The sequence below is a fragment of the Pelecanus crispus genome, chromosome 16 (assembly GCF_030463565.1).
Source record: "Pelecanus crispus isolate bPelCri1 chromosome 16, bPelCri1.pri, whole genome shotgun sequence".
Lineage (NCBI taxonomy): Eukaryota > Metazoa > Chordata > Aves > Pelecaniformes > Pelecanidae > Pelecanus > Pelecanus crispus.
The window spans coordinates 5,633,759-5,656,111 of NC_134658.1; the positions used below are offsets into that span (position 1 = coordinate 5,633,759).

Below are 22,353 nucleotides of genomic sequence, written 5' to 3' on the forward strand. Positions count from 1 at the left end.
CCAAAGCCTAAACCCCAAACGTTATGCAGTCTTCCAGCTGCAATGGCGTTGGAGAAGATCGGATTCTAAGAAATGATGTAGCTACAAGAAGTATCTGGCCCTACACAGGAAAGGGTGAATCAGAGCTCCTTTTTAGTGCCGCTTGACATCAGTTATACATTCTGGTTCTCATATACACAGATGGATGTCTTCAAAAATCGACAATTTACACTTCAAAATGTTCTACAGTCAAGTTCTCTCAGCAAAGGTCAGTCCGTACGAGGAGGAGCCAGTCTCTCAGAAACAGAAAGGCACTTGGCCTTTTGAGAAGAAGTCCTCAAGGGAGCTCCTGTGCAGGCACCGACCGCCCAGGATCCTGGCCCCTGTCTTCAGGGCTGTACGGAGTCTGGTGTGACCGCACCGCGCCGAGCGGCTGCAGGCTGCCCCAGCTTCACAGTGTGGTGGAAGGAAGTTTCTTCACCCGCCTCTGTGCCAGAATGGAGGATTCGATGGGCTTCAGCTGGGGGCTTGGCTTGGAGCTGTTCAGTGCAGAGTATGTGGCAGCCATCGCCCCCTTGGAGAGAAGGCACGAGAAGTCATTTAGGTGGCGAAGACGTATTTCAGACTCATGGCTTTGCAAGATGAAGGACCAGAGTAGCCAGACCCATGAACAAAGCCAGAAGCATTTTTTTTTTTTCTTTAAATCTCCCTCCCGTACTGACACGCAGGCTTTCCTGCTAAAACACCAGCTTGCCTTGTATCGCCTCCCCTGGCCCGCACCTCTCCAACCTTCCATCCTGCGTTGCCCACACCACCCCCCACCGGGACCGCTGCTTTCCAGAGAGCCCAAGGTACGTGAGGAACCAGCTGAAGGCCCAGCCCAGACTTGGTACCTTTACGAGCTGAACGTCCTGGTGATTCAGCTGGCTCTGGGGCAAGCTGTCCTTCTGGGTTATCCATGAATGCTGCAGGACCTGCTTGGCTGTTAGGCGCTGGTGAGGATCTACGTGAAGCATCTTTGATACCAGATCCTAAGGGCATCATGTGGAAAGTTAGACTTTCGAAGATTTCATACTTTAAATGCAAAAATACCACCTGTTCACCCCCAAATTAGGATTTAAATTCAGAGGCCAAGTTTAAAGCCCGCAGATATCAATCTCCTTTTGTATAAAATATATTTTCAGTAGGCCTGGGAGGTATAACACAGCAGCAAACCCTGCGTGAGTTGGTGTTGCACGCAAATATTCGCAGCCAGAGCTAAAACAAAGCGGGGAGAGGCGCGCTGCCGAGCTGCTATGGGGGAGAGGAGCACAGGGCAGAAGCTACACTGCTGGTTTTCTCCTCTCTCTTCTGCCCTCCCTCCCCAACCTGCTTTAAGCTTGCCTCGCAGCAACTGGCCGTGCTTGACCTCAACCCTTTAATGTAACGCAGATGAATATCAAACCGTACCTTGGCCATGTCAGAAATAGTGTCCCAATTGCCTCCGCTGATGGAGAACTTCCCCCCGCCTATCCGGGTCAGGATCTCTTCTGGAGTGTCGCTGGGACCATTTGCAAATGGAGTGCAGCTGGGGAGAGAAGAGAGAGCATTTGATTTACTGTCCTGTAACCCAGCCGGGGAACACCTCCAGGTAGCAGCGACCGGCGAGGAGAGGTCCAGCTGCGGAGCGCGTCTGCGAGCAAGGCGCTCACAGCCCCAGCCATCGCCTTCCAGAGAGACGGAGGCGCTTACCCCGCGAGCATCGTGTACAGGAGGACTCCCAGGCTCCAGATGTCGCAGCCCTCGTCGTAGCCTTGGCGTTTTAGTACCTGAACAGAATAAGCAAAGGGAAAAAAAAAAAAACCAGTGTGTTGGGTTCTTGTTTTGAGCTCACTTCAGCTTGTGAAGAGCAGCTTGACCCCTGCGTGCAGTCTGTAGGCAAAGCTCCTAGAGCCCTACTGAACAGCAAAGCCTCGGACTAAAGATCAGGATTCAAATCAGAGTTTGGTTTCACGGAACAGAGGACCCCCCCCCAGACACATCAAAAAGAAGCCGTGTTCCAGTGCGGTGACACTGCACGCGTGCTCCGTTGCGTGCCTGCTCTTTTTCTTTCTTCCGCACCAAGATAACTGAGTGGCTGTGCCGCGTTTGGCTGGCGTAGCGTTAAGTTTCCTCACAGCAGCTCGTATGGGGCTGTTTAGGATTTGTGCTGGAAGCTGTTGATGACACAGGGCCGTTTCGTCGCTGCTGAGCAGCGCTGACACGGAGCCAAGGCCTTTTCTGCTCCTCGCCCCAGCCGCGAGCAGGCCGGGGCACGAGGAGCTGGGAGGACACGGCCGGGCCAGCTGCCCCCGACTGCCCCAGGGATGTCCCGCACCATGCGGCGCCGTGCTCAGCACACGGAGCTGGGGGAGGAGGAGGAAGGGGGCACGTTCGGAGCGATGCCGTTTGTCTGCCCAAGTCACCGCTACGTGATGGAGCCCGGCTTCCCTGGAGACGGCTGGACAGTGCGTGCCGATGGGAAGTAGGGAATGAATTCCTTGGTTTGCTTTGCTTGCGTGCGCGGCTTTTGCTTTAGCTATTAAACTGTGTTTATCTCAACCCGTGAATTTTCTCTTTTACCCTTCCGATTCTCTCCCCCATCCCACCGCGGGGAAGAGAGCGGCTGGGTGGTGCCGAGTTGCCGGCTGGGGTTAAACCACAACAGTGGAAAATCTTCCCACCTCTTTTAACAGGTCAGTCAATCAGGAAGAGAAGCAGCCGAGAAAATCACTGGGGTTTTAAAGCCTCAGTATCCTAAGCAAACCCCCTCATAAGGACAGTACAAGTTGGAGGACTGCACTTGAGATTTGTTCATTACTACTACTACAAGTATCACTTGTAGTGATCATGACTACTACTACTACATTACTATTACTACTACTACAAGAATGAAATACAAGTGGTATTTCTGTAATTACCCCTTCCAGGACAGAGTATGCCAGGGCAGGCTGGAGTTAGGAACGGGGCAGACCTACCTGCGCCGAGGGAGAGCACAGGCCAGGGGAGGGAGGTGAGAGCTACCGAAGGGGCTCAGGTCAGTAAGGTGCTTACCTCGGGCGCCACAAAGTTTGCCGTATAACAGGGAGTCATAAGAAGGCCATTCTCAGCCCTCAGCTGCTTGGCAAAGCCAAAGTCACAAATGCGAATGCTTTCGGGGTTTCCTGACTCATCCACGTAGAGAATATTGCTGGGTTTCAAGTCCCTGTGAACCACCTGCGGAGCAAAGAAAGTGCCATTCTCACACCCCTGGGAGGCAAAGGACTGCAGCTGCATCAGGACACAAGCCCTGCTCTGGCCCCACAGCTGCCTTGCCAAGGCAGCCACACCAGCAAGAAATAATAGTCCTGACAGGCACAGTTACTCCCTGGAGGAGAGGGAGCGTAGTGCAATGCCAGACGGCTTCCCAGGAAAACACACGTAACCATACTCACCCCCTGGGAATGCAGATACTCCACTGTTTTACAGATAGTGTGCAGGACCGAACTGGCTTCCCTCTCCGAGAAAAATTTCTGTCTGAGGATTTTATCCAGCAGCTCCCCTCCCCTCATCAGCTCAGTCACCAGATACACGTACTTCCCATCGTCATACACCTACCAAAGCAAACATGGAGGGGTTAACCAAAAAGTGCTTCCAGAGCTTCCCTTTTGTACTTCTACCGCCAAGAAGCAGACAGAAATCAGCCAGGCAGAGGTGGGGCTGGGGGAGCGTCCCCAGCCCAGAGCGATGCGTTGAGCAGGGCCATTGGGCTGCCCACGCTGGAGCTGCACTCTGCCCCCCACGGACCACTCTGCGCTTCCCAAACCAAAATACAGGAGAAGTCATTCGAGCTACACTCACATCCTTCAAGGTGATGATGTTCGGATGCTGCCCGTATCGCAGGAGGATTTCTATTTCCTCAGAAGGGTCTCGCTTGCTCTTGTCAATAACCTGCAAGAGCAAGGATAAGCATCAGCCACAACGGGCGGGGAAAGGGGCCAGGACAAAGCAAACCAGCTGAGTGTTTGGAGCCCTGCAGAGATCCTGCACCACAGCCGTTCCCCGTCCCTGCCCTCTTTAGCAGCGAGCTCTAGAAATCCCCTCGTTGCTTCATCAGTTCTGTGCCCCCAAGCCCCAAAGTTTTATGTCTGGCTTATCTGTTAAGAGCTGACATAGCCACAGCAAACTGTGCAAAGAAAGGTGTGATACTGTCCCCCCCCGACAGAGGAGAACACTGCTTCCCCGCTATTCCTAGATAAGAAAGCTTGCGCAGTTACACGCGCAGCAGCACAGAAATTGTCCATTTGGGCCCTATGCAAGCAGGGAAAGCAATTTCATTCCTGGATGTTATTTTGGTCATCATGGGGATAAACAGAAATCTAACAGGGGAGTTCAGTTCAGATGGTAAATCTCAGACCTTGACTGCGTATTCCATGTTGGTTGCTTTATGAATGCAGCGTTTACACACTGAGTAGGAGCCGACGCCGATTGCCTCCTTCACCACGTAGCCGTCGCTGAACTGGACGTTCTTGCCGTGCAGCTGCTGCAAGAGGAGAGCAGAGAGTTGATGAGCTGGGAAGGTTCAGGGAAGGGTTTGTGCAATGTGATGAGTTAACTGCAACACAGAGCGAGCTGACAGACTGCTGTCTGCTACATCCCACAGCTTCTCCTCCCGGCTGGGGAGAGGGAGGAGAAGAGAGCAAGGCAGATATAGGTCAGTGGGCTAACGCTCTCTGCATCGAGCATGGTGCATTTCGGTGGCACCTTTCAACCCGCGGGCATTTACACAGACCTCCCGCTAGCAGGGGTCCACCCGGGGAGAGGAACGCAAACGGACTCGCATTGCCCTGAAGACCTTTGCACATGACAGTCAATGGAAATCAAAGAACGACAGCATGCAAGAATTCAAAACAGAACGACACTGCCTCAGGCTTCCCGTCAGCTCTGCTCCAGCTGGTGCAGAGGTCCCACAGCCCCACCCACCCTGGAGTACTACTGCCTCTTCAGACAGTTGTTCCTCTGCCCCCACTTTTTACCTGTACAACCGAGTGTAGAGGTGGCTGGGCAGGTTTCACCTTGCCATCCTCCATCAATCCGGTCGCCACAAAACTGAAGCCTCGGAAGAGCTGATGGGCCCCTGCGCTGGGGGGGATGCCTGGGGAATCTGCAACAGGAGTTGAGAGACAACTTGAAGAGGGCTAGTCCTGCGGGAGCAGAAGCCTTCCCCTTGCTCCCCAGGAGCTATGGCTCCTCTTTAGCTCCTTGGAGACAAGAGCCGCACCACGCAGCACTGATCTTACCCCCTAAGACCCCACAGATCTACGGCTGGGCCACCTCCTCAGTGCTGCAACCATCTGGAGCTGGCAGCACCAGCAGGAGGCAAACCTTGCCCCGCTGGCACCGGCAAACCAGTATTGAGCCGTGTAGTATCGTTTCACCCAGGAAACTTTGGCTTTGTGTGAATGCATACAAACCTTTTGGTGTACGCGATGTAAATTCTGTGTCAAAATAAAAGGTGTCGTCCGGCTGGCCTACTGCAGGCTTGAAGGGCGGTTTGATTTCCCTGCGGTACAGCTTCTGCAAAACAAAGACAGCTCGAAAGCGTTCCGACAGGTCAACACTGGCGTTCATGCTCAGAAGGGTGCAAAGGCTTGCTAGGAATGAGAGGCCAAGAAGAGATTTTGTGAAACTAGGAACAGCTCTGTGGCTTAGCATTTAACTACAGCTCAGCAGTCAGAGGGAAGCCTTCTTGGCCAGTGGGGTGCTTTTGAGTGAGTTTGTGGAGAAATACTACGAGTTCTACCATATATTAAATCACGAGAAAAAAGTGCTCTATATGTAACTTGGCACCACTCCAAAAGCAGTATCCATAAAGTATTTACCTCACCGGGCTCTTCCACCTCCTCCTAACTCCCATCAGGGCTTTGCTGACACAGCTCTCCCCAGGGACAGCCAGAGGAGATGCCCCAGGAGGACATTCGTATCCCAGCACTCCTACAAGTAGCCTTTTGAAATTGCTTCTTGAAGCAAAAATTTGAAATAAGCTTTACTAGCATTGCTGGAGGTTCAGTCTAGCAGCTTGCTGGATGCCTCGAAAGCACTGAAAGACTGATCTTCAAAATCCCTTACCAAGTAAGGGAAAACAGGGAAGAAACAAAATTATGTGGTAAAGCAGGGAGTTGGCCAGAAGCAGTTGGGAAATGCCGGTTCAGTTATCGCCCTGCTTCTCTGTACAAAACAAGGTATTTCCTTGCCAGAAATGTTTCCCCGAGTCCTTCCCACTTTGTGCAAGCCAATCCGTGTTGTGCCAAACCCCAGTTAAAACCTGCACCTTACTGTTGAGAGATGAGTAAATTCAAACCAAGGTGAGATCATAGGCAACTCAGGTATGAAGCAGTTATTCACACGACAAATGGAATTTCAGTTTTGGGAAGGATTATCGGAACAGATGGAACAGGGGCTGGTAGCTCTCGCGTAGCTGGTCAGTCTGCAAGCAGCACGACCGTGCTATTACGGCAGCCAGCAGAACGGCATTACTGGTGCTGAGCGGCGTAGAAGTTTGCTCTCGTATTTCTGATACTCACATTCCAGTCAATGGTAGAGTAGAAAGGATGGCGCTTGATCTCTTCCGCCCCATCTGGTCCTGAACCTGAAAGATGCACCCGTGGAGCGCGTTGCATTAAACCACCGACAAAGCGAAGGCCACCACGTATGCAACGCAGCCAGGTATTACGGGGAACCTGGCTGTAATTAAACGAGCCCATTAACCGAGCACAAGTGCAAACACGCTGCTGACCCACGAGGATGTGAGAGGCCCCGAGACAGCATCAGGTGTATTCAGAAACCAAGAAACGTCTTACCCAATCTGTTGGCTGGATTCCTTTTGAAAAGGGCTCGCAGGAGGCTCTGTGCTTCAGAGCTCAGGAACTGCGGCATGCCCAGCTTTGCTCTGGAGAGGAAATTATGCAATCAGTTGCAGGTTTAAAGAAGTCAACCCACAAGTCGACTGCAGCACCTCCACCCCTGAACATACAATCATCTATTTGGCATTTACACTGCACCCTTCAAACTAACTGTTGATACAGAACCGCTTGCCAAACAACGCCATTAAGTTGCGAGAACCCCCAAATTGCAACACGCTCAGAGAAGAGCAGATGCTCGCCTCCTATACATACGTGAAAGAAACTCCTCTTACTTGAGGATGAGGGTCATCGTGTCCTTACGATCCTTCCCCTGGAAGGGCAGCGAGCCGGTGAGCATTTCAAACTGGGAGGGAAAAAGAAGGGGAGGTCACACGGCTGAGCGAGTCTGAGGGTTGCACAGATCCCACAGCACCTTCACCTGGGAGCTCGCCAAAGCTAGCAAAAAGCTTGCGAGCGATCAAAAGCCTACTTCTAAAAAAAGATCGCGGCCATCAGATTTTCTCAGAAAGAGCTTGGTTCACAAGGTTTGCAGCGAGAACATGTTCAAACCAGCGCCTGCTCCTCTGGGAGCCCTTGGATTCAGCAATGGCCAGACGGTGGCACCAGATCTGCACAGACACCGACATCCTGGGGCCCGCACGGACACCCCCACGCACCCCACGCTGCACACCCCACGCTGCGCACCCCACCGCTCGCTGGGACAACAGCCTCAGGAGCTCTGCCTCCCCCGAGAAGCACGCGTTCCTGGCTGGACGCCTGGCCAGCCTGTTACAGAGCCCTTTCAGGGAGCTTGGAGAACATCCCCAGGTCAGCGCAGGGAGCCTGGAGAACATCCCCAGGTCAGCGCAGGGAGCCTGGAGAACATCCCCAGGTCAGCGCAGGGAGCCTGGAGAACATCCCCAGGTCAGCGCAGGGAGCCTGGAGAACATCCCCAGGTCAGGACAGGGAGCCTGGAGAACGTCCCCAGGTCAGGACAGGGAGCGTGGAGAACGTCCCCAGGTCAGCGCAGGGAGCGTGGAGAACGTCCCCAGGTCAGCGCAGGGAGCGTGGAGAACATCCCCAGGTCAGCGCAGGGAGCCTGGAGAACATCCCCAGGTCAGGACAGGGAGCCTGGAGAACATCCCCAGGTCAGGACAGGGAGCCTGGAGAACATCCCCAGGTCAGCGCAGGGAGCCTGGAGAACATCCCCAGGTCAGCGCAGGGAGCCTGGGGAACATCCCCAGGTCAGCGCAGGGAGCCTGGAGAACATCCCCAGGTCAGCACATCTGCCAGACACGCAGAATCACGTCAGGGTGTTTCCGAGCTCTCGCTGGAGCAGCTGCTAAGCCAGCTCTCCAAACCCCCCAGCTGGGTACCTACCATTAAGACCCCGTACGACCACCAGTCAGCACTGTGGGAGTGGCCCTGGCGATTCACAACTTCTGGTGCCATATACTCCACTGTCCCGCAGAAGGAATAGGCTTTCTTCTCGTGGTCTATAGCCTCCTTACTCAAGCCAAAATCTACGTAAGAGAAGAAATGTCAGCGTGCGCCCATGTGCTCTGAGCAATCACACAGAGCAGAGAGGCCTAAGAGAAGCGCCGTATTTCAAGAACCAACCTTGCTGGAGCACAAGGCTTTTGTGGAGTCCCTTACCTGTGAGTTTGATGTGCCCTTCTTCATCCAAGAGGATGCTACGGCAGGAATGAAAAAAACAAGTCGTTACTGCCTGCAGTAAGGGCTGGTGAGAACAAGCACGCACAGCGGAGGCTGGTCTGAGATGCTCCCAGAATCCGGAGGAGAAAGTTATCCGTCTCTTCCCCCAGTGCTTTAAGCTCCGTCACCAAGACGTGAGCGGGACAAAGAGCAGCTCCCCTCTCTCTACGCCCTCAACTTCACATTGAACGAATGACCCACACAGGTTACACCAGATCCCCCACAAACCCCAGGTGAGAATAACCAAGTCATGCAGCTGGCGCGCGTCCCTGCAGAGGCCCAGCCCGGTGCCTTTTCCCTCCGAAGGCTCTCGATTGCTTAAAGCTGGAGCCCGGAGACTGCCAAGGATTACTGCTCAGGCATGTGGCGCACACATGCTGCCTCCACAGCGCTCCTGGCCGTAACTGCTGATCTGAGGAGCAAGAGCCTTGTCGATTGGCACTGCCGCCTTCCATCTGGCTGGCCTACGGGCATCGTTCAGCTTCGTGCAGGAAGGCTGCGCCGTTGGCTGACTACAGGCTTGGGACCGAACTGAAGGACTCGGATCCCTGCCTCAGCTGTGCCGCACGTACTTCTCTGGTTTGAGATCCCTGTATATGATTCCCAGGCTGTGCAAATGGTCGAGCCCCAGCGCCAGCTCTGCTAGGTAGAACTTCACGTCCTCCTCGGTGAACATGACCTGCAGGAAGGGAGAGGAAGCGGACGGGCGCTGGGGTTACAACGCCGGCAGCGGGACCACCTCCGCTGCACCCATGCAAGACCTTTCGCATCCATGTTGTTCCCTTCTGCCCTTTCATACCTAATTTTCCCAGGCTTCGCCCACCATCCTAAAGTATCAACTGAGCAGCAACACCAAAAAAACAAACAAGGTTGCTAAGCAGCAGACAGGTGTTTAAAAAACTCTTCATTTACATTAACCAGGTTATGTTCCTGGTTGTCTTCACCTGGCACAACTTCTCACTACTCCTCCCATTCCCTGCCCTCGCCCTGTCCCAGCGAGGTGACGCAGCCAGCCAGCGCTGCAGCAGAACATGGTTCTCGCCCGTTCTCGTTCTTAACCTGATGCTCAGCAGAAGCTGCTGCGGAGGCGAGACCCTGCCTCCTGTGCTGCCGCTTTGCTGCCAGAGGACAGGGTTCCTGAGACATCCTCTCCTCCTTCCAGCTCTGGGCTAGCAGCAGGCTGGAGGTTGTTTCCACCCCTCTCAAAGACTTTGCAAGGGTCAATCGCTTCTCCAGGCAATTAAGCCCAGATGAACTGAGAGCCTCAGCAACCCACCAAGATGCCAGAGCATACCCACCTCTTTGGAAAGCCGAGTGAAAAGGTCACCTCCTCTGAGGAAATCCAAGATGAGATACAGCTTCCCCTCCGTCTGGAATGCTGAAACACAAGCCGGAGCAGGAATCAGACCCCCTCCGCTGAGGGAAGGCTCCCCAGTGTTACATTAATCACTTAAATCCCAATGGCTCCAGTTGTGCAGATGCCCTGCATGGTTACTAGGTTAAACACAGGTAGGGCTAATTATTTGGGGTAAATGAGATAGCCTGTCTGTGATGTTGAAATCGGAGCTCACCAGCAGCACTCTGGCACTGCAGAAAATCCTCATTTTATGGGGGGTTGGCTCCGTTTCAGCCAGCGATGCCCTACTGAAAGGGCTGCTTTCCCGAGAGAGGCACTGGTCACTTTACAGGGAAAGAAGCTGTCCTCGCCCTCCTCAGAGTCAGAGCATTAATCCTGCCAAACTCTGGCTCGACTAGTTAACTTTGCTTTCTCAGTTTCTCCTGATTTAACGTTTTAATCCCAAGGATTTGATGTTTAAACCTCTTCTCCCGGCCTATGCTCTGTTCCCCGTTCAATAGCTAGAGCGGGCATGGGACCAAAGACCTTTCCAGGAAAGGATTTGTGTTACGGGGATTGTGAAGGCTCCAGAGCAGCACAGCCGCTGAGGGATACAGACTGCTCCAGGCCTCTTCTCCATTTCAGGTATCTCCAGAAGCCTGTTAGGGACCACGAGAGGCTCTCAGCACCCTCCAACAGCCTGCTGCCGGATACCTCGTGCTCATCTACCTGCCCATGGCGGCCGTGCCTGTAGTAGCATCTTTACTGTGCTTAAAAGCAGTCAGTGTCTGCTCGAGCCTGCGGCCCCCTCTCCCAGTGTCCCAACTAGCTCTGCACTCACCGTAGTGGAGTTTCACCACAAAGGGATGGTTTACATCAGCCAGGATGTCCCGTTCTATCTTTGTCCTTACTCGATCACGCACTGTGGGAAGAGAGAGGAGCAGCTCGGACGCAGGAAAAGGCACGCACTGCCCCGCCGTCAGCCTTGTCCCCAGCCTTAAGCCCTCCAGTACCAGGCAGCTTGAGCCAGGTCTTTGCCCACCTCCATCACTGCAACAAGGGTCTTTTACAGATGGAGAGGAAAGGAGGCTGTTTGGCTGAGATAAAGATACTTCTCTTTCACCCAGATCGCCCTGGTGCCAGCAGTGACTGGCATTTCCCCAGTGCTCTTTAAGACATGGAGGATAAGAGCATCGCAGTAAGAGTCTCCGACCTTTCAGTGTCGCCTTCTTGAGCACTTTCATGGCATAGAGGTGGTTGCTGTCTGGCGGTGTTATTTTTCTCACCAAGAAAACCTGAGGGAGAAGAACACCACATTTGCCAAGCACTAAACGTTAGCAGTAGGAGTTGGATGCCTCCCAAAGTGGCAAACCTCACAGTAAGCCTCAGAAGCAACTGGCCACAGGACTGCTAAGCTGCACCTCAAGCTCTCCACGTGAAACCCCATGAGGTTTTCAGGAAAGCGTTGTGCGTAGACTCCTCTCACGCCCTATCTCCAGCCATTACAGCACTTGTGCTTTTATACCGTGCTCTCCTCCTCTCCAGTCTTCCGCACCTCTTGCTCACTCCTGCAGCTCCCGTGGGGCTGTGGCTGATGCCTGGGAGCTGTGACTTGAAGCACTGATGCTTCGATGCACCACAAAGCCTCCTGATGACTTGCTGGTTTGGCAACCAGAGCAGCTCCTCATTATTCAGCTCCTGCATCCTCTTTGGATTTTTACCTCCTTCCTTTCCCTGATGTCCCATTCTCCCATGTTAGGCAGCTTCAGAAAGACACCCCCTTTCTTTCGCGTAAAGCCGCTGCTGCATTTGCCCAGGCAACAGCACTGAGTCCTGCCCAAGCCCCCACTGTTAGCGCCGGTAACTGATTGACATGAAGTTGATTTAATGTGTGAGCAGATGGTCTGTAAGAGACCTGGATTAGTTACACATCGAAACAGATAAGAGTTACAGGCTACTTCCTTCCCCCTTCACAGAAGGGAAACTGGACCGTAAACAGGGGCCAAAAACAGATGCACGCAGCATCGTTTCTGAGAAGAGAGGAACATGCCTGAGTCCTCCAAGTCCTCGATCCCGCTGACAGCTTGGCAGCCAGCTAGAGAGCTGCAGGAGGTCCCTCTGCCCTGCGCAACACCTGCACTCACGAGCAGGATACTACTGCTTCCTCCTGATCGTCTGAAAAAAGAATTGCAGGGCAGCTTTGGCCATACAGGCTGGCCCTTACTGAGAAGGCATCGCTACAGTTGCCTTTCAAGTTAGAAGGAGCCATTTGCTAAGTGGGCTCATCAGGCAGATTCTCACGATCTGGTGGGAATCGGGAAAGTGGTTTCGTGGGGGATAGTCCCTTTTGTCATCAAAATCATTTATCTGGCATGACATGCAGGACGAAGTGAACTCACCTTGCCGAAAGAGCCCTGTCCCAGCACCTTCAGGAGCTCAAACTGCGAAGGATCGGCTTTCTCGGAGCCTTCCTTCACATGGTGCGTGATGTTGATTTCTTTCACAACACCTTCGCCCTGAAAAAGAGGGGACACGGTTGACTGGGAATATACTCCTGAACAAGGGAAACCAAGCCTTATCGGATTAAGGAACAAGGATTGTAGCTACAGACTCACAGGAACCACATCTGAGAGAACCATAAAAGTTGGTGCTTGTCACAGGTATCTCCTGGCTTCAACATCTGGGATAAGTAAGTGATCAGTAGGCTTGCACCAGGCAGCCTCGTTAAATATCCAGCGCTCTCCCCAAAGGCTCCGCTCCTCGCGCTGCAGGTGTTGCATTTCTTTGAACTGCGTTTGAGAAGAGTGCTTGAAAAGCACCTTCCTTTTTAAGGCACTGGTGGCAAAAACAGGAGTGTTTATGCCGCTAAAAATCCCACAACACAAAAATACGGCTCTGTTGTCAAAACACGGCCAGGGCTGGTAAAAATCAGACATGTTGAAGCCCATCTGCTCAGCAATCTGAGCAACTCCGCAACATAAGTCTTAGTGCATCTTCAGCACATACAGATGATGCTTTAACAGACTCAAGCCTTCAAGAAGATTGAGGGGAAGCCAAGGTCTCTGGCACATGTTTTGTTTAAAGCACATTCTTTTATTTAAAAAAAATAAAGAAGAAAAAGAGATTTTATCAGCAGTCTCTAGAATATATTCACCAAGGAAGCACACAAGAACAGCCACAGACCCTGAGGTGATGCTGAAACACCTCCTTTCCCCAGCAAACCTTGTCCATACCTCTGGGGCAACCCTGGTCCATAACTCTGGCCCAGGGTCCAGCCCAACAGAAACACCTTGTGCTGCTTTCTAGTTGCATCCCACATCTAAAGAGACTTTTTATACTACTAGTCTTCCAGCTGTGCCCTTCCCTCCACTTCTCTTGATCAGACCTAGCCAGTGTATCTGTACTTAGGTTTCCTCTGGGCTTGACCTGTTCCAGCCCCTCTCCTGGCTGACCACGGGGAGAGCCCACAGGCCAGGCTGGACTCAACTTCCCACTCCTACGGACATGAACCTTACCCAGGCCAGAAATCCCTTGTAGCTGTACGTCTTGTAAGGGCAAGTCCAGGCTGCTTAGCACTTCAGTCCCACGTTATCCAGTGTCAGACACGGTCTGGTTGCTGTTTGGACCTGAAGGCTGGTAATTATGTTCCAAAGAGCGTTAAACTTGGTTGCCCTCTGACCCTACGGCAGATGTGGCCATCAGAGGCTGCCAGAAAGCTGGAGCTACTACTTAGTTTTTCCCCTTGCAGAGTCAGGGGAAGAAAGGTTAGGTTTTGTTTTCTAAAACTGTTCAGACACTTGGTCTGGAACCCACCTAATCAAAGCAGCTTTTAAAAACAACAGGAACCAAGTTTCAGGCCCTGCCTCTCCTCCGCACCCCAGCCCACTCCCCACCCTCCCAGCACCTTCTCGGGGAGGGTGGCCTGGCCAAGCGCCTGCGGATGTGGTTGCCTACCTGCACTGAGCACCCTTCCCTTCCCGCTCTCATGCTTGGCTTTTCTCTAGATTAGGAAGTGGCTTTGTTTCCATGTTGGTAGCTTTGCTCTCTCGAGACCCTGCGTTATTCAGACACTAAGACCTGGCAGAGAAGCCCACGCTCTCAGCGGTGCGGCACGCACAGCCCGAGCGCGGGGAGAGGGCAGGGGGACAGGAGCTCCCCCCGTGTTGTTCTGCCTTTTGCTGGTCTCAGTGATCACAGACAAGATCTTATAATCCCTCTAACAACAAGTTTTCATGTTCCATACGATCTCCCAGCTTACATCAGCCACCTTACACTTCTGGTTTCGTTTGGAGGCTTAGTCCATGGCAAACAGCTGTTGATGAGGAACAGCTTCCCACTTCTGGCCACGAGCCTGAGCGGGAGGCAGCCAAGAGATCTCCTGCTAGCCCTTCCACATTCTGCAGCTCGCCAGGGAGAGACCCCGCAGCAGGGAGAGACCCGGGCACGGGACCAGTGGAAGTTGTTGGCTCTTTCCCTCCCCCTCATCTTCACGAAAACACTAGAAACCAGGTCTACAGAGCATCAGCACTTGTACAACCGTGCACGTTTCACCCTGTAGCATCACACACCTATGCAGGGAGGAACATTTAAAATGAACTCCTGTACCCACCCCCAGGGCATCTGGACCCATCCTCCTACCACAGCTCTTGAGGAGCTGCGGAGCGATGTATTTTCACAGCTGTGGGAATTCTTCACCTCGGCCAATAGCAAGGCCCAGTGTGTTTAACTGCAAGTGGTTTCAGCAGCCCAAGCTGGATCTCAAGGCGGGCACGGATTTGCATACGCAGCTTGCCAGCCAGACCGCATCAGCAAACACACATACATGCCAACTAGACCAAAAGTGGCATCGGCGGAGACATTGTTGATAGCTTTCTGAAAAGCCTTGAGATGCCATTTGGCATCTTGCTGACACGAGGGAGGTGTCCTCCCAGGGACTCATCCAGTAACTTGCAATTCAACAGCCAGGACTCTGGAGCCCGGCTCCTACAGCCTGTTCAGCAGCACACCACAAGCCTCCAGCACAAAAGCACCTGCGGGCCGCCGAGCTGCAGCACAAACAGGCTTTGCTCGCACCGAGATAAGTTTCTTCCAGTGGCACCGTTAAGCAAACTATCCCAGAAGGCAGAAAAAGGAAAGCAAATCAGACCGCTCCGAATATCCATCCGAAGCATCAGCCCACCTGGACGAGCAACCAGCGACACCAAGTTGAAGCAAAGCGAGCTAGCGGCAGTACTGACCGGGCTGGAGAGCTGGCTGGGGGCAGGCAGCTGCAGGCTGCAGGGCTTGGCTCGATGTTTCCTCTGCAGCCAGAGCGCGAGGAATGTGCAGATGCGAGGAAGTTTAGGGTCCCTCTCCATTCTCCCATCCCGATCAACATCGCACAGCCCCAGTAACCGCCACCCCCACGAGCTCCCGGGGAAGCACGGCCGGCTCCTGGGGAGCGGGGAGGCTCCCGCGGCGCTGCATGGACGCCCCGCGCTTGAGGTTGCCGGATGGAGGAGATACAGGTGGTTAAAGCCCAGCCGGCAGATGCGCAGTGGAGACAAGCGACTCGGTCACACGGAGGCAAGTTCACGCTCCCACTCCCCAGCAACAGCGCTTGTGGTTGGGGCTTGCTTTGGGGTTTTTTTTTTTTTTTTTTTCCTTTCGAAAAAAAACCATAATCTCACAGCTCTTTGTTCACATTTGGGCTCCCTGGTTCAGACAAGATGCTGACAGAAAACATACATGATCTAGTTAAAGTGACTTCCATCTAGTGCTGCGTGAATCTTATATCAGGCTGTGAGCTTTGGGGGTATTTCCACAACGGGGGAATATCCTGAGAAGCCACTTATTCATTAAAAAGGAAGAGAAAATCTCATGAAACCCCACACAGAAGTCTGACACCACCTCGGAAAGCTGCACATCTTTCCTGCTCTCACACTGGCACAGGGGTGATGGGTCACCCATGATGGGATTCAGGGTGCATCGATCCCATGGGCAAATCCTCTGGCATCACCAGGATTTGCATCTAATCCTTCATTCGCTTTATGCTGCACAAGAGTCCTCGCCGTGGACGCTGGACCTACATCTAAGAGCCACCCTGGGAAGTTCCATGTGAAGTATTTTTAAGGGCATTTCTGATGCAGACAGCTTGTGAACCCGCTGCTGCTCGGCTTTACTGGCAGGATGGAGGAGAGGTATTTAGAGCGCTTGTTTTGCCTCCTTCCCCCTCCAAGCCTGTTCGCCTTTGGCCTTTCCATTGGGTCAGGACAGACAGATATTTTCTGCAGCAAGACCCCAGAGAGTGCAGGTAAGAAAGAAACCCCTTGAAATGAGTAAAAAGACACCCACGCACCTTTGCAATTAGAAATAACCCCGTGTCAGCATCGATTTCTGAATTTCTCCAGAGAGTGCAGAGTATGAAAAGAGGATCTTGGTTTGGACCCAGAGAGACTACTTATGACTGTCTTGCCTCCTCCGCCCCCATAACGTGCTCTTTGAGAACCGGTAACGAAAGAAACAAATGACTTAATACCAGCAAGGCAGCTGGTCCCAGCTCCGCAGAGGGAACCTCCATAGCCGATGAGGGCCAAAGCAAGGGAGCTGGGAGTAGGTGCCAGAGAGCGGCGTGAAAACAGCACCGTGCAGCTGCTGAGCACAAATCTCCAGGAGCCTCGGTTCATACCGACACCTCCTTCATTCTGCCACAGTCCCACTGAAGCAGAAACCGTGTCCACAATGTGCAGCCCAAAGATGAGCATCACTGCTTCCAAAGAAGCTTTATGTCGCTCAGTGAAGCCGTGCAGGTGCTGCAGCCAGCCAGCTCTCTGCATGCGGGCCTGGCAAGATCTGATAAATCTCGTCTCGACCAAGACAATTTTGCATGTTGTCTTATCAGGCACTCGGCGTGGGGAGAGGAGCCTCAGAAAAGCAATCAAAAAACCCCACTGTACGTCCATGCGACTACAATGCTGGAGCACCCGCCCCAGCAGGCTGACAAGATCAGAAAGCCACAGGAGACATAAACGACAGCACAGAAAGTGGTTTGGTGTGGGGAGGAAGGAGGAGGAGGATGAAGTCAAGTCCAGGATGTCATGTGAGCAAGTGAGTAATGGCTGTTTTCTGTATTAGCAGTCCCACCTAGCTGAGACGGGCTGGTAGGGGCGTGCTGCAGGAAAGGGTTTGGTTTTCAGAGAGGTCCTCGCAAGCACTGCTTACGCCCTCGCATACGTGGAACAACCCGTCATGGGACAAAGTACGAATGAGAGGCGTGAGTCTCCTTGAGGTGCACGTCTGGCTCTCCTACCTTGTCTGCCGAGTCCACGAGGTCTTTCTCTATCCAAGTGATGTCTGATTTTGCCTGTGGGACAATAAACGAGCGTCAGCACAGAGGGGCTGTGATACTGCACTCAAGTTTTCCCAATGAACTTGTTTAGCGAGACCGGGCGAGCTGTTTACAGTCCCTGGGGGTGGCCCACCCGACATCGCTCCTCGGGATGCGACTGAGCTGTGTTGGTGGCTCCAGAAGAGCAGCTGGAGCCAGCTGCTGTTAAAGGCTCTGATAAACTCTGGCGGGCGGTGGAGAAGGACACGGTGCCGGCACTTGGCTGCGCACGTTCCCCCAGAATCAGAGCACCACTGCCAAGGACAGAGAATTAATTTCTGGCAGGTTGATTAATGTCTAGATCACTTTTTACTCTCAGCTACACCTGGACAAACTCCAAAAGCAGCTGTTCTGGTAGCGGTGCCCTGGGTCTGCAGGGAAGTTTGGCAGCCCCATGGCAAAGAGAGGGCTTCTCTCCAGGGGCACGCTCGGCATTTCTAAAGCAACCAGGAGGAACATATTCAAATACCAAAACTCACCACAACCCTCGAGGGCAGGGCAGGGCCAGCCCAGCTGCTCTGACAGCTCCCTGAGCAGCATTAGAAATGTCAGTTTATGCTGCCTCTTGGGGCCAGATGTAATTTTGTGAGCCCTTATAGGAAGAGATGCAGAAGCATTTCAAGGGAGCTCAGAAAAGAACTGCTTCTCAGCCAGGATATGGCTCTTTCTGCCCCAAAGACTCAGACTTAAAAGAAGAAGTAAGTTTTTGCAAGGTCAATCCCCAAGCCTGCTGTATTTTAATGAACGTACGTAGATTTGCTATCACGTCTAGGTACTCTTTCACCTGTTTTTTAGATAACAAGCTCAGTTTGAATAGAAAAATCACCTTCCCCCCTCCCCAAAATCAAATCAGATCTGAAACATTTCCTCCGAGAGGTTCAAGTCTTTGGCCGCGGATGAGATAAAACTCATGTGACTGCAGACAGAAGGGATCTAAGAGAGGCTCGAACTGTGACTTCTCTTGTGTCTTTTCAAGCAGTTTGTCGGCACGACGGAGCCCGCGGCGCTGGCAGGGCTCTTCGGCGCCAGCAACGTCAAGCGGGTGGGCGCAGCGCGAGGCAGAGCGACCTGAAAGTGGGACAGGAGCTACGGACAGGCGAGAGAAGAAAAAGCAAGCCTTGAGGGAAGGGAGGAGCTGCGTGAAAACGGCGAGATTAGAGTCAAGAATTAACTGATTTTCAGCTCCGGAAGGACTGAATCAGGTCGGAGGGGGCCCTCGCAGTCACCTCTTCCCCCTCCCCGCCGTCGCTCTGCCCTTGCTGCGGGAGCAGCCGAGATGACTTTGGGTCTGGGAGACGGTGGCTATCCCGCTGCCGCCGTGGGAGGCGGATGCCCGTGTCAGCCGGCTGACGCATCTGCCAAAGCCACAGCTAAACCCCTTCCCGAGCACCCAAAAGCGATCACAAAACCCCTCAGCAGCCCCCCCCGCCCCGCCCAGGGATCGCACCCACCCACAGGGAAACCACCAGCTCCTTCACGGCTCCTTCGCTGCTCCAGCCAGCGCGCGGGCAGCGAGCCCTGCCTCGGACGGGGACGGGCTGATTTCTCTCCCACAGGTCCACCCTACCAGCGCAAGACTGCTCCTGCGAGCTACCGGCCATCTTCTGACACCCACAGCCTCGGGGGAGGCCATTTTACACAGATTCCTGTACCACTGGGAAATGATATTTGCTGCTCCTGGAAAATAAAAGGATACCCCCGGCCACCAGCCAGGTCTGAGCCCAGGAGGTTGCTCCAGTCAGAGGAGGAGACAACTTCTTCTGAACTTCCCACTGCGCCTTCGAACGGCACAGATGGCTTAGTCATCCTAGATCGGGGCTGGGGACGTGCATGCTTTCCCCCCCAACACCAAGTTCAAAATACAAGTCCTCTTTCCTACTTTCCCCTTTTTTGAGGAAGGATTTTACAAGCCAGAAGCCAAGAGACAGGTTTGTTTTTGCTCGCGTTTTGTCACTTTGCTAGTCGAGACAGTCACATCTAAATGCAAGGAAAAAAAAAAAAAAAAACCTGCAAGAGCTAGAAACAGATTACGCTTTTGGCATTTCGCTTCCTATTCATCAACAACTAACCAGAAGCTGTTTAATTTCTGTTGCTTCAACACATGCTCTGGTCCCAAAACACTCCCAAATTCTGGCAGCACCTAGGAAAGACACTTCTTAGAAAGCAGTTTTACCATCAGAAATGCCTTTTCCAAAAGAGAAGTCGTTAATTAAAACTGGATAAGGTCTGGCTCTCTAAGATCGGGCGATTCACCGACTTCTCGTGTCCTGCAGAAGAGACAGAGCACAGCACTGTACGCAGAGCAGATATTTTATCAGCTAGACACTTGCCTCCTGGATCCTTGGCTTGCTGCGAAAGAGGAGCCTCAGCATCTCCAAAGCTTTAGGCTGCTATTCTCCCATACTTTGCAAGCTGGCTTCTGAACTTAGAGCACTCTGCAGCACCCAGTCCAGCACGAGAACCCCGTGTGTAGTAGTTACGTCACTGGGATGTATTTTGGGAGTTTTCGCTGAAAGGAAATTGTGGTTTCGTATGGGGAAATTGCATTGTGTGGCGATGGCTGCACAATACCAGCAGCCACATGAAAACACTGGATGGCTTTACGGGTGCTTCGGCTTGGCTCTTTCCATCAGCAAATCTCAGCAGGCTTTGCATAGAGGATCAGCGTAGTCCCCCCTGTCACAGACAGGAAAACAGGCGTAGAAAGAGCAGCTTCAGCCACCACACGAGGCAGCAACAAGCAACTGAGAGTCTGTGTAGCTTTCTTCCCCAAAGTTAAGCTGCCCCTGCTCTGAGCAGCACAAACGCCGCATCCAGCACAAATATTCTCCCTGTAAGATCAGCAGAATTGCAGGTCTCCACGGACAGAGCCAGGAGCAGGCAGCTTCCGTACCCTTCCCTGGTTTGTCCCTGCCCTGTGTCAGAGTCGCCGCTTGGTCACCTGCCGCATCGGGTCTTTGGGACGCTGCTGCGAGGCCCCACATGAGGTTTGCACACTGACATCTTATGGGGGGGTTGCACAATCCTGCCCGCTTGCTCAGCTCCTGCACCGTGACGCTGCTCCGCACCCTGCTCTTATACATCCAGGGATGCCTTAATACAGCCAGAGGGGGAAGGAGATGGGAATTGGCCGAGTCGGGCAGCACAGACACGGGGACTGGAGCGGAGAGGGAAGAAGGGCTTCAGCCCTATGGCTCTGAATCAATTCTCTCCCAATTTCTATGTTTGCAAGGAAAAATTGAGCCCCATGCTTACTCCCAGTTCCCGTCAAGAGGCCATCTGCATTTCATCTATGCAAAACAGATGCCATAGATGGTTTCAAAAATTATCCAGCTGTTTCACCAGTGTCACTGCAAGGTCCTCTGCTGTTTCACAGAATCCCTTTAGCGGTCCCCGCTCTGTACCTTAAAAAAAGTCACAGTTCCTGCTGAACTTCTTTCCAGATCCATGCAACTTTTGCAACTGTTAAGCTGCTTAGTGCTGCCCTGGACTGCAGCATTCGAACTGCTGCCAGGCTGCAGATGTGTCTACATGGAGCATCCCTATAGCTCCTTCCCGCTCCTAGAGCCTGTTCCCTGGGGGATCACTCCCTCCTCAGCGGCAGAAGGCACAAGGGGTCTCAAAACAGTTCTGCAGCAGAGAAACACAGAAGCTGGAGCTTACGTTTGGGCAGCTACAGCTTGTGCAAGGAATTAAAGCAGCTGCAGAAGGCAGGCATGCTTCAGCGTGAGACGGGATGATGCAGTACCCTGGTTCGTGGCCTGGCCTCTCTTCTGATCAGTTTTCTGAGCTGTGTGTTAATAGGGGCACAAAGAATTGCATCTTCACCCCGTCCTGCCTTGCCAGGGGCCTGGCTCAGCCTACCTGCCCCTCTTCTCCCCTAGAAACAGCACTTTGAATTCCTGAGGCTTTTCACAAGGAAGAGGTCCATCCTGAAGCCCCTCTGCTAAACCTAGAGACCACAAACCAGTCTTGGACACAAGCTGAAGCCATCAGCTCTTCGCTTCAGTTGCAGTTGGCAGCCACGGAGGGAAAGGCTGCTGCAAGAGTGCAAACCTTCGCTGCTTCGCCGTCTCTGCTCCCAAGAGAAGGGACCAGAACCAAACAGAGGCAATGATCCCATTGCGATAAGGCGATAAATCTAAAGCAAGAAGCATAAACCAAAGGAAACTGCAGTGCAGGCAGCTGCATGCGAATCGGCAGGTTGTGGGTCTAAGGACAAGAGGCACATGGGCTGAGCCGAGGCAAGAGCCTTCCTCCACCACACTTCCGAATGACCTTACATGTCCTGGGCGAGTTTGACGATTTTAGGGCAGAATTAAGTTGCTTCTAGGCCCTGTTCCATGTTTTTGAAAAGCAAAAAATTGGGTCCTGGGAGAAGCGAGATGATGCTGCCTGAGCAGCAGCAGGCCAGACGCTGGCACTGAAGTGCCAAGACCCGGCTGTAAACTCTGCGTGAACCTGCTGTCATTGGCACGTCGGTGCTAGGAAAGGTGATCCCCAAATCCAGTGGTGCCAGATACAAATGGTTCCCAGTGCATGGTTTAAAGATGGTGTAATCCAGTTCTGTGTCAGCAGACCAGACCGCAGGACTAAGCTCCGGCAAGTCCCAACATCAGCTCCATAAAACAAGACACTTGCTAGCTCTATAGATTTAAATCAGAATAACCAGGGACTGCCTTTGCCTCCTGCCAGGATCCAGTTACATCCCACCGAGCACTGGGAACAGCGTCGGGGAGGGAAGGATCAGGGTTTCATAAACAGGAAGGCGATGGTGTGAAGAACTGCTGCCTGAAGAGAGCCAGCTGCTGTCACGTCAACACGCTTCAGAAGCGCGACTGGTGCCCCCGTGCTAGACCAGAGGGGCGGCTCGGCAGAGGTCTCAGCTGCCGGCCAGGAAGCACCGGATGAAGAAGACGTCTACTGCGTGCAGCCGCCTCCAGTGCAGACCGCTCCTGGGTGCCAGCCTCAGGAGCGGGAGCATTCACGCTCCTGAACTTTTGCATTAAGTTATTTTATGCAATCGACTCCAGAGCAATAACCTCCCTGCAGAGCAA

General features: G+C 53.1%; 1 protein-coding gene across 1 annotated transcript in view; it reads right to left on the bottom strand.

The window, feature by feature from the left end:
- Positions 1-418: 418 nt before the first annotated feature.
- RPS6KA1 (ribosomal protein S6 kinase A1) overlaps positions 419-22,353 on the bottom strand; it is a 40,686-nt gene continuing 18,751 nt past the window's right edge. The window contains exons 3-23 of the mRNA XM_075722201.1: positions 17,219-17,272; positions 12,330-12,446; positions 11,144-11,225; positions 10,772-10,852; positions 9,893-9,972; positions 9,167-9,273; positions 8,535-8,572; positions 8,259-8,401; positions 7,172-7,242; positions 6,837-6,925; positions 6,561-6,625; positions 5,451-5,553; positions 5,013-5,140; positions 4,394-4,519; positions 3,838-3,927; positions 3,432-3,590; positions 3,052-3,213; positions 1,711-1,787; positions 1,429-1,546; positions 873-1,010; positions 419-553 (exon numbers count right to left, since the gene is read on the bottom strand). Of these exons, the coding sequence (XP_075578316.1) occupies positions 431-553; positions 873-1,010; positions 1,429-1,546; positions 1,711-1,787; positions 3,052-3,213; positions 3,432-3,590; positions 3,838-3,927; positions 4,394-4,519; positions 5,013-5,140; positions 5,451-5,553; positions 6,561-6,625; positions 6,837-6,925; positions 7,172-7,242; positions 8,259-8,401; positions 8,535-8,572; positions 9,167-9,273; positions 9,893-9,972; positions 10,772-10,852; positions 11,144-11,225; positions 12,330-12,446; positions 17,219-17,272 (2,151 nt within the window). The 3' untranslated portion in view covers positions 419-430. The remainder of the gene's footprint in view (positions 554-872; positions 1,011-1,428; positions 1,547-1,710; positions 1,788-3,051; positions 3,214-3,431; positions 3,591-3,837; positions 3,928-4,393; positions 4,520-5,012; positions 5,141-5,450; positions 5,554-6,560; positions 6,626-6,836; positions 6,926-7,171; positions 7,243-8,258; positions 8,402-8,534; positions 8,573-9,166; positions 9,274-9,892; positions 9,973-10,771; positions 10,853-11,143; positions 11,226-12,329; positions 12,447-17,218; positions 17,273-22,353) is intronic.